Genomic DNA, 17,911 nt, shown 5'->3' on the forward strand with positions numbered 1-17,911 from the left:
CACCAAGTACCCAGACCACAGGCCATGTCAACCAGCCTATGCTACAGCAAGAAGATGACCTCCATTTCAATTGCTGCACACAGTAGCCATGATCAAAATCAGAATAAGAGGGAATTACTTCTTGAAAGGATCAGAAACCTGTATAAACGCCTTGGGGTCAAAGGAATTAAACAGGAAAATTAGAAAATGTTTTAAAAATGGTGAGGCATGACATGTCAGAATATATGAAATGCAATTAAATTAATGTTCACAACAACATAAGATAGGAGGGAAATTCCTTCCCATTTATAATAAGAATAAAAACTAGGGATGGGAGAGAAAGTGCTTGCTGCTTTTCCCGAGGACATTGAATTCTGTTCCTAGCACCCACATCAGGCAGCTTATAACTGACTTGAGTTCCAGAGGACCCAGCACTCCTCTTCTGGTGTCCGTGGGCAAAAGGTACACACTCCTCACATCTGGTCAACTGGTGAAATGACTTTTCTATAAACCAACTGGCGCTGTGGGACCATGGTCTGTATCCTGTCAATTATATCTTAAATAAATGCTGATTGGCCAGTAGCCAGGCAGGAAGTATAGGCAGGACAACCAGACAAGAAGTAGAGGTGGGTCAAGGAGAACAGGAGAATTCTGAGAAGAGGAAAGCCCATTCCTCTGCAGTTGTGACTCCGCCACAGAAGAAACAAGATGTGACTGCCTCGCTGAATAAGGTGCTGAGCCATGTGGCTAACATAGACAAGAACAATGGGCTAATATAAGTTATAAGAGTTAATAAGAAGCCTGAGATAATGGGCCAATCAGTTTATAACTAATGTAGACCTCTGTGTAATTTCTTTGGGACTTAACAATTGTGGGAACCAGGCAGGACAGAAAACTTCAGACAACAAACTGGCATATACTTGGCCAGCTGGGTAGCAGCAATGTCTCCAGACTGACAGTTTCAGCTATGCTAAGTCCAGTTGCGGCCCTCAGAATGGCAAGTTCTCATTGTGCATCTGGCCCAGTGGGCTCACTGTTTAAGAGAAAATGGTTCTAACGCTGTACACAATCAAACTTGGGGAGCTGGGTTCCCCCATGATGGCTTTGGTTTACTGGGCTTCAGCAGTTGGCTGAAGTAGGAAGGCCTGTGTTTCTGGGAATTTGTAGAAGTTGGCCAGAAGTAAAATAACAATAGGTTTTTGATGATCACTGATGTGAGACTCCCCTATGTATGCTGTGAGTATGTTCTATTGTCATAGGTTAATAAAGAAGCTGCTTTGGACCTAAACAGAGAACTCTCAACAGAGGAATCTAAAATAGCTGACAGACACTTAAGAAAATGTTCAACACCCTTAGCTATCAGAGAAATACAAATCAAAACAACTCTGAGATTCCATCTTACACTTGTCAGAATGGACAAGATCAAAATCACTGATGACAACTTATGCTGGACAGGATGTGGGTTAAACAGAACACTCCTTAATAGCTGGTGGTAGTGAAAACTGGTACAGCCCCTGTGGATATCAGTATGGCGATTTCTCAGAAGACTCAGCAATACCACTTTTGGGTATATACCCAAAGGACGCTCAATCTTACTACAAGGATGTGCTCAACTATGTTCACAGCAGCATTGTTTGTCACAGCCCAAACCTGGAAACAACATAAATGTCCCTCAGCACAGAACAAAGCAACTGGCAAGCTGCCAATATAAGCAGAACTGTCTTTAAAATTTCTTGCTTCGTAGAAAAGTCTGCCAGAAACTACAGGCCTGTAGACTGATGAGGGATGTCCCAATGTTACAGAAGAACTTTGGGTGAGTGTCCAAACAGCGAGATAACTCTATCAATTCTACAGTTTTGGAAGTTGCTTACAATAAACTTCCTGTTAATTAGGTAATATTATATCCTTCTGGAGTCTTTGATGGAGTTGAAGAAAGATAGACTAGATATAAAACTTAAGACTTACAAAGAGAGGATAGATGATAGAGTATTTTCCTTAATTTGCCGAATGTAAATGGACTAAATATTGTAACTATGATTTTTGGTTGATAACTGTTTTGCTTTATGTAATCTTTCTATGTTAAAGTTAAAACCTTCCTTTTTTTCTTTAGACAGAAAAGGGGAGGTGATATCAGATTTGGCGTGGGACAATGGTCTGTATTCTGTCAATTGTATTTTAAATAAACACTGATTGGCCAGTAGCTAGGCAGGAAGTATAGGTAGGACAACCAGACAGGAAGTAGAGGCAGGTCAAGGAGAACAGGAGAGTTCTGGGAAGAAGTAAGTCCTAGACTATACTGGTGACCCAGGCACAGAAGCAAGATGTGACTGCCTTGCTGAATAAGGTACTGAGACACTTGGCTAACACAGATAAGAATAATGGGTTAATATAAGTTATAAGAGTTAATAAGAAGCCTGAGCTAATGGGCCAATCAGTTTATGATTAATGTAGACCTCTGTGTGATTTCCTTGGGACTTAATGACTGGGGAAACTGGGCAGGACAGAAACCACAGCCAACAGGGATTCCCCACTGTATGCTGTAAATATGTTCTATTAACATTGATTAATAAAGAAGCTACTTTGGCCTGTGACAGGGTAGAATAGAGGTAGGCAGGAAAACTAAACTGAATGCAGGGAGAAAGAAGGCAGAGTCAAGGAGACAGATGCCCCAGAACCTTACCAATAAACCACGAGCCTCTTGGTAAAATATAAGATAATAGAAATGGGTTAATTTAAGATGTAAGAGCTAGCTAGACATACTCTTAAGCTATTGGCCAAGCAGTATTTCAATCAATATAGTTTCTGTGTAATTGTTCATAGTTGGGAGGAAAACAAACCAGCAGTCTTTGCCTACAGATCAGAACACACTTATATCCTCATGTATGTTTCCAGAGGACAGAGTGAGCTGTGTTAGTGGAGAAGAAGTTACATCTGGATATTAAAACATGGGGACCTTCCAACTCCATATTTTTTGGAGAATTTGTAGGGTGGCATCCCAAAAGCAGGGATTATACTTCTTTAGCTTAGTGCCTGTTGATGTGGTAGATGTAATGACCTAAAGTAACTTGAGAAGAAAGGGTTTATTTGGCTTACAGGTCCTGATCACAGTCACTGAGGGAAGGCAGGGCAGGAACTCAAGGCAGGAAAAATCCGTAAACAGGAGCTGAAGCAGAGGCAGTGGAGGAATGCTGCTTACTGGCTTTCTCTTCATGGCTTGCTCAGCTTACCCAATGATCCTGACCAAGATCTTTGTGGTCCTACTGATCACTGATGCATCATTGTGTCAACTCCAAACGTCCACACCAGGTAGTGTGATAAGTCATCAGAACGCTATCAAATTTATCCAGCCCCCCCCCCCCAGGTGACACCAGGCTTCTTTTTTTTCTTCTTCTTCCAGCATGGACTTTCTGGAGAAAATCCAATCTCTTGGAGTCCATTGTCTCACTGTCTCATGTTCCAAGGGAGGGGACACCAGTGTCTCTTTAAAGTGCTATGACCAAAAGAAAGTTGGAGAGAAAAGGATTTATTTGGTCTATATGTTATCAGAGTTTATTAGCACTGAAGGAAGTCAAGACAAGAGCACAAACAGGAAACCAAAGCAGTAACCAAGCAGGATTGCTGAATACTGGCTCATTTTTAGCTGGCTCATTTTTGTTTTTTTGTTGGCTTTTTGTTTTTGTTCTGTTTTGTTTGTTTTTGTTTTTCTGTAGCCTTGAAGCCTGTCCTGGAACTTTCCCTGTAGACCAGGCTGACCTCACACTCATAGAGATCCTCTGCCTCTGCCTCCCTCTGCCACCACCACCTGGTCTAACTGGCTTTCTTATTCAGTCCAGGCTCACTTGCCTAGGGATGGTACTCCCTAAGGTGGGCTAGCGTTACATCAATTATGAATCAAAAAAATATCTCACTGGGCAGTGGTGGTACATGGCTTTAATCACAGCAGTCAAGAGGCAGAGGCAAGTGGATCTCAGAGTTGGAAGCCAGGACCTGGTTTACAGAGCGAGTTCCAGAGTTACACAGAGAAATCCTATCTAAAAAACCTAAGAGAAACATGAGGAGAAGGAGGAGAAGAAGGAGAAGAGGGAGGAAGACATAAGCATAAGACATAAGCATCTAAGCAAGAAAATTCTTTTTTTTTTTTTTCTGTGTAGTTCTGGTTGTTCTAAACTCATTCTGTAGACCAGGCTGACCTCAAACTCAAAGATCCACCTGCCTCTGCCTCCCAAGTGCTGAGATTAAAATGTGGGACCCTCACCCCTTATTTTCAAAGGGGCAAGAAGAAATTTCCTAGCAGAATGTTTCCCCAGGAAGATAGTGGCCTTCCCCTCTCCCACTTAGGAGATTCCAAGCACAAGGTCACTTAGCTCAGCCCAGCCAGCCACCTGGTACAGGCTGATAAAGATGGCCTAACTCAAGAACAGGGGCCTTGCTCTAAGAACAAGGAAAAAGCTGACTTAACAAAATGGGAAGAAGCAAAAGTCCTTGTACCCGTGCCAAAGCATCTTCAAAGATTCTCTTTGTAGTTGTGCCTTTAAAAGCTCACCCCGCAGAGGAGATACAACTCCTCTCTACCTTGTTGTAACCGGGATGGAGATGAGTTCCACACATGTTTGTATTATGCTGATTAAACCTTGCTTATTACAGTCTGGGCCTCTCAGGTGGTCTCTCTCTGGGGATCGTGATCTGGGCACAACAAAAGGTATGTGCCATTGCTTCCAGCAGAAAAACAATTCTTCCTCAGTGACTTTAGATTATTTCATTTCTCTTGGGTTTTACTTTGTCTGCTCTACAGACACCTTCAACATGGTACTCCCACTACATCGTGAGACTCACCCAGGGACTGAGCACCCACAGGCCATTCGGAATACAACCAGGGTCCCTCTTTCTTCCTCAGTGTTTCTCCCTGAAGGGAACAATGATTTCAGTAGCCATGGGACTAAGGTCTGGGGGGAGGAAGCAGCCTTCCCTGAGCAGAGAAAAGACTTGCCAGCTCTCAGATCCATAATTCTCGGCCACCCAGTGTTGACAGAGGTTTCTATCTGCCCAGTTCTGCAGTCATTCCGTCCCAAGGAAACACACGGAGGCCTACATTAATTATAAACTGGTTGGCCTACTAGCTCAGGCTTCTTATTTATTAACTCTTAATTCTTGTCTGTGTTAGCCACGTGGCTTGGTACCTTTATCAGTGAGACATTCTCATCTTGCTTCCTCTGTGTCTGGGTGACAACTGCAAACTTAGCCTTTCCTTTTCCAAGAATTCTCCTCTTCTGGTCACCCTGATAAAATTCCCTAAATGGTTTTTATAAATGTTTGCTTACATTTAAAGGGGGATATGCTATGGATATGAATGTTTTGCACTGGTATGGACCTTATTCTACTGATACAAATTTTAGGCCAATTTTGATAGATACTGACACCTGGAATTCCAGAGGTTTACCAGTTGAACCCTTAAAGCCAAAGACCTGTGACGCTTAACCTTGAGACTAATGATCTAGGACTTTCAGACATGGAGGCTTATTTCTGCAGGTATTAATGGCAGGGGTTCACTATGCTGGGATCTCATGGTGGGGATTTACTGTTGTTTGTAAAAACATGGCTTATTCTCTGCGCATAGAGGCACACAGGCACCAGTACTGCTGCTCCTGAACTGCAATGTGGGAACTTTCAGCTCATTAATTGTGGGGGACGAAGGCCCATAGTCCACATTGTCTGGTCAGGGAATCTGAGCCACTTACAAGGCACAATTTGCACCTCCCACTCAGGAGGGGATTGCTTGGCTCTTTTGAACCAAAGCAAACACAGCACCACCTCAACAGGTGCCTGGCTGTGCTAATGTTGCTCTGCTCCTTCTATTGTAAATTAGGAGGTCACCTGGGGAAAAGGTGTTTTCAGTCTACAAGACAAAATACCCAGAGGCAAGATGTGACCTGAGTCATTCCTCCCTCCCCCTGACTAGGAAACAGAGTGCTAATGAAGTTTTTGCTATACTTCCCTCTAAGTTTACGTTGATGTAAAAGCTGTTTAGAAAATGAATGTGGGTGGTTTCAGGATTTGAATGATCACTGAAACTCCCACCCAATACTGTCAGGTGAATTGTGTCTTCATTCCTGTGCCTCCTCTCTGGTACAAGAAATGTTTTCTGTTGGTACTGGACCTCTACATAATTGTGCTGCAATGTGAGACTGATTGGTGAACCCCCAACAAACACAGAAGTGACCAGACATTCAGAGGAGAATGTGAGGAACCCGCGAAAAAACTGCACCACAGGTGGATAGGTAGGTGAGTAGGGAGTACTAGGAAATAGTAGTATTTAAAACAGCAAAAGAGAGAAGCGGGAAAAATTAAACCACGGGTAAAGCTGTATATAAATATAAATGTAGGACAAGTATTCAGTTATGTACGTTGATAGCAGAAACAAAGGCAGAGATAGAGTTTGTAAACACCACATTCCAGGCCCCTGCTTACCCACCACTGGCTTCTGGTTGCTCTGGGACTCGGAGAACCCAAGGTGAGGCTGTACCTTCCACTACAAGCAGCGTCATGGAGACGCGGCTTCCACCGCTGCTGAACAGATAGGAAAAGTGAAGGAAGTGCCGCGTTTCCACTAGTGATCACCTAAGTTACCACTGAGATAGTGACAGTTCACCGACCCACAGGCGCTGTAGCCAGCTGAGTCTAACGCGCCTGCGCCTGTGCAGTGGGGCCAGAAAGGCCAGCAGGAGACAAAGTTTAGTTACCTCTCATAAGCAGTGCCTAGAGTCGATCAATAGAACAGAAGAGAGGATTCAGAAATTCTACTAATTTTATTATTACAAGTTAAAGTAAAACGGAAAAGATAGTAAAAGTCGGCACAGGTACACCCGCCAAAGCTTGTGATTGCACGCTACAGTGTTAGAGCAGCCATGCTGGCAGACACCAGAGAGCCTGTAAATGTGCCAGCCGCCTCAAACACTGGTCTCTGATGGAATTTTTAAACTTAGAAAGCATGGGCTGTACCCAGGCAGAACAAATAATGAGGGACAGGCACTGCCTGATCCCTAGTACAGCAGGAAGGCCAAGCCAAACAGCGGATCAGGGGAGCATGTCCTGCCCCTGCGGCAGGTGGCCTGGCTCCAGCTATGAGCTGAAAGGCAAGTATGCAAAATAGGTAGCCCAGAGCAGGGCAGCTTCAGGTCAGCCTAGGGTCTGCAAAAACGTAAAGCAAGTTAAACATGATTTCTTTTTCCATTTCACATTTCTTACTTCTTTGTCAAAAATCTAGTGTTGGTAGGCATGTGGAGTGATAGATATCCAAGGACTTTGATTCAGTTTCTTTGGTCTTCATATCTGTTTTTATGCCAATATCAGGCGGTTTTCAGTACTGTGGCTCTGTAGTAGAGTTCGAAGTCAGAGATTGTAATGCATTTAGAAGTTCCTTCATGATACAGGATAGTTTAGGCTAGCCCAAGTTTTTGTTCCTCCACATGAAGTTAAGTATTGTTCTCTCGAGGTCTGTAAAAAATTTTGCAGTGATTTTGCATTGAATCTATAGATTGATTTTTGGTAAGATTGCCATTTGTTGTTATGTAAATCCTACCTACCCAAGAACATAGGAGGAGATTTTTTTTCCATTTTCTGGTGTCTTAATTTCTTTCTTCAAAGATCTGAAGTCCTAGTCATACAGGTTTTCCCACTTGTTTGGTTAGAGTTACTCCAAGATATTTTATGGTATTTGTAGCTATTGTAAAACGTGATGTTTCCCTGATTTCTATCTCAACTCATTTATCATCTGTATAAAAGAGGAGCATTCAGGTTGTTTCCAGAATCTCGCTATGACAAATAATTCTGCTATGAACACAGTTGAGCACATGTCCTTGTGGTATGATTCAGCATTCTTTGTGTCTATACCTAAAAGTGATATTGTTGAGTCTTAAGGGAGATTGTTGCCTAATTTCCTGAGAAATCGCCATACTGGTGTCCAAAGTGGCTGTGCCAGTTTGCACTCCCACCAGCTGTGGATGAGTTTTGCTTTACCCCACATTCTCTTCAGCATAAGTTCTCATCAGTGTTTTTCTATCTTAGCCCATCTTACCGGTGTAAAATGGAACCTCAGAGTTGTTTTGGCTTGCATTTCTCTTAAATGCATGACTAAACATGTTGAGCATTTCTCAGATGTCCTTCAGTCATTTTAGGTTCATTTTTTTGAGAATTCTCTGTTTAAGTCTGTATTCTACATTGTTTATTGGATCATTTGTTCTTTTGATGACCAATTTTTTGAGTTCCCTGTATGTCTTGGAATGGATTAGTAAAGATCTTCTCCTACTCTATAGACTGATGTTTTGTTCTGTTGACCATGTCCTTTGCTTTACAGAGCTTCTCAGTTTCAGGAGACCTCATTTATTAATAGTTTATCTCAGTGTCTGTACCAGTGTGGTTGTATTTGGGATGTGACAATGTATTCAAGTATACTTCCTACTTCCTCTTCTATGAGGATCAGTGTGGTTAGTTTTATGTTGAGGTCTTTGATCCATTTGGACTTGAGTTTTGTGCTTAGAGAAGAATATGGATCTACTTTTGTTCTTCTACATGTTGAGTTTTGTGCTTAGAGAAGAATATGGATCTACTTTTGTTCTTCTACATGTTGATGTCCAGTTATGCAAACATCATTTGTTAAATATGCCTTTTTTCCCCACTTTCCTATGAGCTAGGCATACTTGCAACTTAAAAGGAAGATAGTTTGCAAACTTTTAATTAGACATACAAACCTGACCCTGTATTGATTTTGGATCGAGGATGTGTTTGTGCTTTCTTCACAGAAAGCAAATACAGCTGGATGAGGTGACTGCACGCACAGAAAGGAAGTGGTAGTCCCGAAGACATCACAACTGCTAATCCCCCATAAAGGCTCCGAGTGAGAGGAGGTGGTGAGAAAAGCCCTGGTCCTGCCTTCCCTATCCCCACAGAGAGGAGTTCCTGATCCGCAGGACCGGCTGCCGCCACTCTGTGCTGCAGGATGCTGTTCTGTGCTGTGGGATGCTGAGCTGCTTCCAGACACTTGGGACCCACACAGCCACTGAGGCCCTGCCAAGACAACTACAACTTGCTTGCAGTCTGTATCCTGTTTGCTTTGGAGCCGGATTAGAAATGCAAACTGAAACATTTGACTGTTGTAATCCTTGGGACACAGAATTCGTTTGATTAAAATATTAGACCTGAGAACTAAGACCTAAACTTTCCCCTCAAGGAAAGAAAGACTCAAAATAAGGAGTGACTGAAGCCCCTCTCTTCAAATACAAAGAGGGCAGCCTAAGAGTTTGACTGCTGACTGGTACTTAATAGCAGCAATATTATTGGTCTCTTCCCTATCAGAAAAAGAAAAAAAAAACCTTTCTTGTCTTTTGTTTAGGATGGATTTAAGAGAATTGTGACATGTCAAATTGTTGATTTATTGTTAATTCCCATTCTGTAGTTGTGGTATTCACCTGGTAATGTTTGTAATTGCTTAAAGATGTTGAGAAGTTTGGCATGTCCTGTAAATGTTTGGATTTAATGCATTTGTTAAGAGTTGTAAATTAGGAGGTCATCTGGGGAAGAAGTATTTTCAGTCTACAGGACAAAATAGGCAAGATGTGACCTAAGTCATTCCCTCCCTCCCGCTGCTTCTTAGGAAACAGAAAGCTAATGAAGTTTTTGCTAAACTTTCCTCTCAGTTTATGTAGATATAAAAACTGTTTGGGAAATAAACACGGGTGATATCAGGATTTGAATGATCACTGAAACTCCCTCCCGATACTGTCATCTGAATTATGTTTTTAATATCCCCACGCCTCCCTCTGATATGAGAAATGTTTTATGTTGGGGTTAGACCCCAGTAATTAATACTTGGTGACTCACCCAACCTTTTAGTCTGGGCTAGTATTGTGATATCGGCTCTTTGAAGCCTCTTGTCCTCCATAGCCACAGCTGCCACAGTCTCTGTAGCTCAACCTGCAGAGTCTGCCGTCCAGGACTTTGAAGTTTTCAACTGCTCCTTAGATTTGCAACTCAGAGCTCCAGGTTTAGAGCCCTTAGCTCAAGATGACTCTAGAATACTTAGCTACCTCTTCATCTTGGGACTTAGGGTAACAGACCCTTGGGTCTTGGTGACTTTGGGACTCTTTGGCCTTCATTTCCTTGCTGTAAAGGCATTTGCTGGGCCTAAAGCCCTCGTGTCTTTCTAGCTATTCATGCAAACACCCTAGGTGTCTTAATGAAGACCACGCATAGGCAAAGAGAGAGCATGCTTGTAATGTTTTGTCTCTTTAAGAGACAAGCCACGCCCACTCCCTTCCTGCTTGCAGCCTTAGTCTCTTCCTCTCTTCAAGTCCCTCTCTCAAAGAGGCAGCTTCTGCCTCTCCCCACTTCTCCCCTTCCCCCCTTTTCTGGCTCTCTCTCTCTCTCTCTCTCTCTCTCCCTCTCTCCCTCTCCTCTTCTCCCCTTTTCCCTTTCCCTCCATAACCTACCTAATAAATGTCCAACTTTGCTCTGTATGATGTGCCTATCTGTCTGCCTCCCACCCACTGCTGCCCACATGGCTCCCTGGGGACCAGCCACCTTCCTGCCGTGTGGTCTCCTGCACAGTCCCTGCCTAGGACTGGCTGCTTTCGCTGCCCACTGCACGGGACTTGCATCATCTAGGGACCCACTGTCTGCCGCCGCTGGGACCCCTCAGCAAGCTGCTGGGGACTCACAGCCTGCTTGGGACTGACTGTTTTCGGGGAATCGCAGCAAACCCATTACAATGCTGAATAAGGCTTTTATTGGCCTAATGTTCCAGGTGTTCAGTATATAAGAGCAGGTTTCCTGGCTAACATAAAAAAGAGTACCAGGCAAGCTGCTTACATAGCTAGAAAGAAGGTGAGGTATACCCTTCTCCATCTGAAATGTCTACTATCATTGGACTGCTCCAAGTTTTGTCAATTGCTGGCCTTTTGTGAAGATCAAACATGGACCCCCCCCCCCCCAATAAGGGACAATCAGATCTTGCATTGCCACAACTACAAACTGGGGATGCACTCCTCCTGACTTAGGTTATAACAGCTGCAGGGGAAGTAGTGTCAATGAGAGCTCACAAAAGTTGTCTTTTCTGAAGTGGTCATGACTGGAGAAAGGTCTCCTGGGGCAGGAGTTGGGTCCCCAGAAGTAGGGGCTACAGAGCTCTTTGTAGCTGGTGTGCATTTTCCTTAAGACATCTGTGAGGTGTTCAAAGCTACTAGGCTGACATGAGGACATTCTGGACTGTCCCCAAAAAGGGCAACTTCCCTCTAAGAAGCAGCGTTCACAGAAAAAAAGATCTGTCTGGGGCCCATCAGAGAGTTACCTTTCTAAGAGTGTATACCACTTAAAGGAAAAGTAAACACTGGAGAGTGCTTACAGCGGGACCTGTACTCAGCCCTGACAGTCTCAATATTCTCATCATTGGCCCCTAACAAAACTCCCCATATAGGGATGAGTTTATAAACACGTCTCAGTTAGATAGCTCATCATGGGTTTTATAGAGGTACTCACAAATGGTAAAATGACTTTGGTGTCTCTGTGGATGATGGTTTCATGTGAACCATGTCTTCCTATGTGTGGCTCAGGATAAATCAAAACGTAACTACAGCTATGACTTCACCTCTAAGTCAAGAACTTCTCCGTCTTTCTATGGATGATATGCTTCCCTCCATGAGTTGATGAGATGTTAAGACATCAGGATAAGGAGTTCCCTGCCCACCCTGCCTGGTCCAAGGCTGGGTCTGTCAGGCATAGCCATCTCCCTCCTACTGAACCTGGCTCCTTGGAGACATGTGCTGATCAGGGAGCTGATACCAAATGTCAAATACAGAGCTAATCCTGGAGAGATGCTCACCCAGCTTGAGGCTGCTCACTCAGTGTCAGCTCTGTCTAGGAGGTGAGAAGGCCCTGCTACCCAAGAAAGCCTGAAAGTACACATCTTCCTCAACCCTGGGTCTGACTACAGGGTGACAACAAGAACCCATACACATATCACTCTTGCTGTGCAATTGGCTGAGAATCCTCACACTGATTCTTAGGTCTTAACTCTCCTTAGAGCCCCTGTCAAGCTGTCTTCCTATGGCATTAATATCTACTCAAATAAATCTCTTACTCCAAAAGACGATCTGCCTCAGTGTCTCTTGAACTCTAAATCTGAAGCTTTTCTTATAACAGTTTGGAGGGGAAAAAAAAAAACAGAAAAATTAATTCAAGTCTGCCTGGTGTGCTGTAGTTTGAAATGAGAGAATCTCTCCATAGTTCTTAGCATCTGAATATTCAGTCACCATTTGGTTGTACTGTTTGTGTAGTCTTGAAAGGTATGGTTTTGTTGAGGGAAGTATGTCACTGAGGACAGAATATAAGAGTTTGGAGACTCTGAACCACTTTAAATTCATTCTCTCCACTTCCTGCCCTCGGCTCCTATCCTACAGCTTGAATTGCCACGCCTTCAAGCCTTTATGCTTTCCCCACCATGATGGTGATGGGCTATCGTCCTTTGGGGGTGGTAAGCACAAATAAACCCTTTCTTCTATAAGTTGCATTGATCATGGTAGTGTATTACAACAATAAGAAATAACTAATATACCTGCCCATGAGTGGAGGAGCTTGTGAATCTGGGACAGTGTTCTGGAGTGAACACCTTGCCTCATGGAATCTGACAGGAACTAGGTCATGGCCCCAACGGCAAATCTTTGCTGTGTGTCAAATATCACCACTTCCCAGCTCAGATGTAACAGTGGCCATCACAATTTCTAAGCCTCCGTTTCCTCTGTTGCTTCAAACTCAGCAACCCCCCCCACACACATACTTTGCACTGAAGAAAAAACGGACTTAAATGGGACATTGGGTTATTCTCAGAGGCACCCTGTATGGTTATCACCCAAAGAACATTCTGCCAGGAGATATCATGAATATATTCATTAGTCCTCTGTATACAGAGCACCAAATCATACCAAACATCATCTTACTAACCCAAAGTAGCCAACAGTCCACCCTCAAGACTCCAACAGCAAAACAGATCTATGACCCACCAGCACACCAGCTTCCATCCTCCCCTACCCGTCTGTAGATCCTTGAAGGGTACTGGGCAAGTTCTTGCCCAAGGAAATCAGCTCCATTATAGAAACCATGGGTTCCTTGAAGGCTGTACACAGGAGCCTCCTCAGCTCTAAAGGTCTGATCTGTTGGAAGTCTTCCTAAGCCTCATGGCTTGAGATCACGGTGTTAATAAATCTCTCCACATTAGAAAGATGAGACAGGGCCACTAGAGGGAAGACAAAGATGTTCCCAGGTGTGGAGGGAGTTCCTTGCCAGGAAGCAGACACACCTGTCTCTCCCTAAGGATGAGATTTCCTTAGACCTCTAGACAAGATAACAGAAACCTCTCCTTCACTAGGCCAGGCTAGATGGTCCTGCCCTTTCTTGGTAGTCCTGTTATGCCCTAGAGCCCTCTAGTGCCAGGACTGAGTTCTGCACACAGCTTTCCTTCCTATCTTTCACCATGGAGAGCAAGGGTTTAAATAGAGTCTCCTTGAAAGCCCAACAGAGAGCACTGGACCCTACTGACCAGGCCTTTACTTTTCTCCATGACCATAGCATAGACGGACAACTGGACCTAATTTCTAAAAAGCTAAAGTCTTTACCCAGTACATTCTAGAGAAGCTGAAGGGGCATGAGCTCCATTGGCATGACAATCTCAGGCACAGGTTACGTCACAACGCCCCATATACCCAGTGTGCCCCCTCACAAGTATCACCCTACGCACTAGGACTCAGAGCTCTGTATGGCACACAGCAAGCACAGATCTGTGTGCAGATTCATGTATTCCCATCCAAAGGACTGTGGGCCGAAACTCACAGGTCATGGTTGCCTGACTCTGGACTCCTCTCCATATAAATAAACGTTCAACTACTGCTTTCACAGGATTTGTTTGATGAGGTTGAATGTCACTGGAGACCTCATTTGACATGTGCAGAGCGATACAGGGCAAGATAGGGCTAGCTCCTGGTATCACAGGTGGGCTTAACTAAGAAAGGGCTAGCCTCTGGTATCACAGGTAGGCTTAACAAAGGTTGTTCCTGATAGCCTGGAATTAGGACTAGCTACGGTGGCCTTAGTCTCCCTGAACTTCGGTGTTTGCCTGTAGATGACACAAACAGGGAGGGGGTGCCATCTGTGCTGGTGCCACCAGAGGGCAACCACAGCAAACCAGCTGGAAGGTCATAGCCAGCTTATCTTTGATACTAGACTCAGAGAAGGTCTCTCTTCACCAGTGTTCTTAAAGCAGAGGAATACATGCATCTGTCAGAGAATAACTAGTTCCAAAGAAGAGGGAAGCTGGGAATCCAGAGAGGCAATTTCATGTCCTTGTTGTTGTGGTTTAAGTAAAAATGCTACAGGTCCCTGAGTGGCTGCAGTAGGCAGTGGGCATGAGACCACGCTGCAGGTTCCCAAAGTGGCTGCAGGCAGCAGGCAGCGCGTCCTGAGAGCAGCCAGTCCCGGGCAGGGATGGCGCAGTTCCCCAAGTGGCTGCAGTGGGCCACAAGAGGCAGCGAGTCCCAGGCAGGGAGCCACATGGTGGATGAGAGACCTCAATGGGGCAGCCAGTCCCACAACTCTCAACCTCAAAACATCTTTGCCTTCACCTGGACTGATCCTGACACTCACCTCTCGATACATCCCACCTGGACTGTCCTTCCCCAGGGATTCTGGGACAGCCCACACCTGTTCTGATCTTCTCTCACTGTCTCTAACTCATACAGCGTGTGGATGATATTTTACTTTGCAATCCATCATGAGAGATCAGCAAAACTGATACCTCTGTTCTTTTAAATTTCCTGTCCAAGAGGGGCTATAGAATCTCACCTTCTAAGGCCCAACTATCTACCTCTCAGGTCATTTACTTGGGATTAAATAAAAGTTGCATTCTTACTCAACTCTCCTGTGCCCAAAACTCCATATACTCTCCCTCTTCCTCTTTTTCCTATATTCTTTACCAACTTCTCCATATCTCCAATGTCATGCTTAACTTTCCACTTAACCACTCTGCTGTTATTACAGGGACCATCGTTAAACATAGAGTTGGAGATACAAGGATTGTCAAAAGCCCAGGTGGTAAGAAACAACGAGTTTGCAGCCCCAATCTCCAAAAAACTCACAAAACAGACTTTAATATGACAGGGTTATCACTGACTGCAGCAGTGTCTCCTGGATGTTCAGGTAACACCATAATGCTAAAGAGAACAAGTGCCTTAAGATTTGTTTCAGGTAAAACATTAAGGAATCTAATAAATCCCCTTTCCAATAATTCTCCCTACACTTCCTTCCTCCTCTCCACCATCTTCCATTCCAACACTATATCATCATAATCATAAACTTTTAATATGTCTAAAATTTATTTTTTTTTCAAACATTTTTTCATAAGCTTCAGGGAGTCAATTGGACCTACCTAAATGGACCAGACTCACCCAGAATAAGTATCATTTAATTCTTCCCTTATCAGTCCTGGTCTCGGGAACCCCTGGGAAATTCCCTTCTCCACCCCAACCCCCCATCTTCCATCTTGGGACTCTCCTCCCTTAATCACTAGGATCTAAAATTTTCCCAGACATAATTCTCTGCCTTTCCAGCATCTTGCGAGGTCCAAGCTGCCAGCCAGTGAGTTCTACAGATCCCGAAAAAACACAAAAGTAATCAGCCACCCAGGACATGGTCAACCATCTCAACTCCCCGCCACCCACAAAATCAGCAACAAAGCCCACAAAGTCAGCATGAAGCAGTCATGAGAGACCTTATGACTCCCCATTCCCACCCATTAAGACCTCCAAGCCCCCAAATTTTTATAATAAACAAAAGGGTGGAATGTAATTATTCAGCCACAAATAAGGCTGCACTTCTGGGTTCTAGAGCCATGCATGTGCAGCCTTACTTGTGGCTAAATAATTACAGCTAAACCTTAAAATGAGCAAAGACAAGACTAGACAAATATTACTATGAGCCTTAGTAGACCTTAGGAAATTATAAATCTTGATTATCGAATATACCTTATTTATCAAGCATATGTTACTTAGCTAAATTTTCTAGAAGCTTGATATTTACTTGTAAGGGAGTAGGCAGAGTTAGCTCACTATATGGTTCTTAAGAGTTACTTTGTTTAAAGAAGCTGCCATTTTGTGTATTTACATCCTTCAAAGTTCATACAAAATTTCCCAAAGGGAAAGGCATAAAGGAACTCTCAACACATAATGAGAATCATTAAAAATTAAAGTAAAAAGGTGCTGGAGAATTGTGATCAGCAAAGTATGTATGTCTAACTACCTATGTCTTTGCTAACCATTGAACATGAAGCTTCTAAAAAAATTTGGATAAATAACAACATATGTTTGATAAATAATATATATTTGATAATCAAGATTTATAAATTCCAAAGGTCTACTCGGTTTCACAAAAGTATTTGTTTAGCTTATAATGGTACTGCATAAAGATCAGTAAAGTTGTCAATCTCTCTATGGACCGTATCTATGATTAAAATATCTAATATTTTGATATTAGAAGAGCTTTGGTTCAAAACCTGTTACTTTTTAAGAGTAAATCTAACAGGGGTGGAAAGTGAATGTAGTCCTATTATAAAACCTATTAAATTATTGTAAACTGTTATGGATAATGAAGACATGAAAATTAGTGATCAGTCACCTTATAAGTGATGAAATTCTTTAATGTGTTCAGAACTATACTTGTAGTCATTCCAAATACTAATGTAATTAATTACAGGAATAAGCCTCCTGTATTTGTTTTCAAAATCAAACCTAAAACAAGTAACTAGACTTAAACAGTTTGTCTAGTTTAGATACTTAATAGATAATTGTCCTCAAATGTGATTGGACACTGTGCTTTTATTTCCCAGCCACTCAGACCTGAATAATCACACAAAATTATATTAATATTATATTAATTGAAACACTGTTTGGCCCATGGTTCAGGCATATTTCTAGCCAGCTCTTACATCTTAAATTAACTGGCTTCTATTAGTCTAATTGTTGTCACATGGCTGTGGTGTTTTCTCATTTTCGACATGTCTTGTTTCCTCGGTGGATGATTTGCATCTCTTTGACTCTGCCTATTCTCTCTATATATCTCTGTTAGTATTTCCCACCTGGCTTTACTCTGCTAGGCCATTGGCCAAAAGAGCTTTATTCATCAACCAATAAAAATAACACCTATACAGAAGGACATCCCACATCCCTCAACTGTCTCAGAGATCTGGTGACTGTTGCATTTAAAATGCTCAGTAATAAAGCTTTTCATGATAGAGAGAAATGCTAGCTCCTAGCCGCAACCCTAATCTCCTCCAATAAAGATGAAAGGTCACAGAACTCCACCTGGAGTTTTTTTGTTTTGTTTGTTTTTGTTTTTTTTTTTAATGTGGCAAAGTTGGCCACCAGATGCAAAACTGCCCTTCACTTCTCCTATAGTCTCTGTCCAGACTGTGGACAAACAGGAGAGTAGGGAATTGATTGCCTTGTTTAGACCAGACCAGCCAGGTCTCCCAGGTTCCTACTCCACAGAAACGTCTGTCAGATCTTCTGTGCCTGACCCTGCCCTGGGACCTCTGCTCCCAATGACCACAGAGGAACCCAGGGTGATTTTCCAGGGAGCAAGTAAGTCTGCCATTTTTAATAGATCCGGAATCTGCTTGGCCTTTGCTTCCCACTTACTCCGGTGGAATTTATGCTTCTCAGATCTGGGGCGGTGCTGATTAGGTTAATGATAGTTTCATCAGTTTGACAGCAGCGACCAAGGCTTCCGCTGTTCCTTCAGTTCTCTTCGTGTGTAGAAATCAGGCCTCACTTCCCTAGCGCTATTACTAGGTCTAGACAGTTTACCTCGACACCAGACTCAGAAAAGAGATAAATTCACA

The 17,911-nt window shown here is 43.2% G+C and overlaps 1 protein-coding gene across 2 annotated transcripts in view; it reads right to left on the reverse strand.

The window, feature by feature from the left end:
* Nucleotides 1–6,632, reverse strand: part of Fam3b (FAM3 metabolism regulating signaling molecule B) — a 50,229-nt gene extending 43,597 nt beyond the window's left edge. The window contains exon 1 of one of the 2 annotated variants that reach the window (XM_050162041.1): nt 6,449–6,632. In XM_050162041.1, the coding sequence (XP_050017998.1) occupies nt 6,449–6,521 (73 nt within the window). In that variant the 5' untranslated portion in view covers nt 6,522–6,632. The remainder of the gene's footprint in view (nt 1–6,448) is intronic. The other variant, XM_050162040.1, reaches the window with a different exon arrangement.
* Nucleotides 6,633–17,911: the final 11,279 nt, after the last annotated feature.

Source organism: Alexandromys fortis, unplaced genomic scaffold, assembly GCF_014885135.2.
Source record: "Alexandromys fortis isolate MF-2015 unplaced genomic scaffold, M_Fortis_MF-2015_v1.1 scaffold_128, whole genome shotgun sequence".
Taxonomy (NCBI): Eukaryota; Metazoa; Chordata; class Mammalia; order Rodentia; family Cricetidae; genus Alexandromys; species Alexandromys fortis.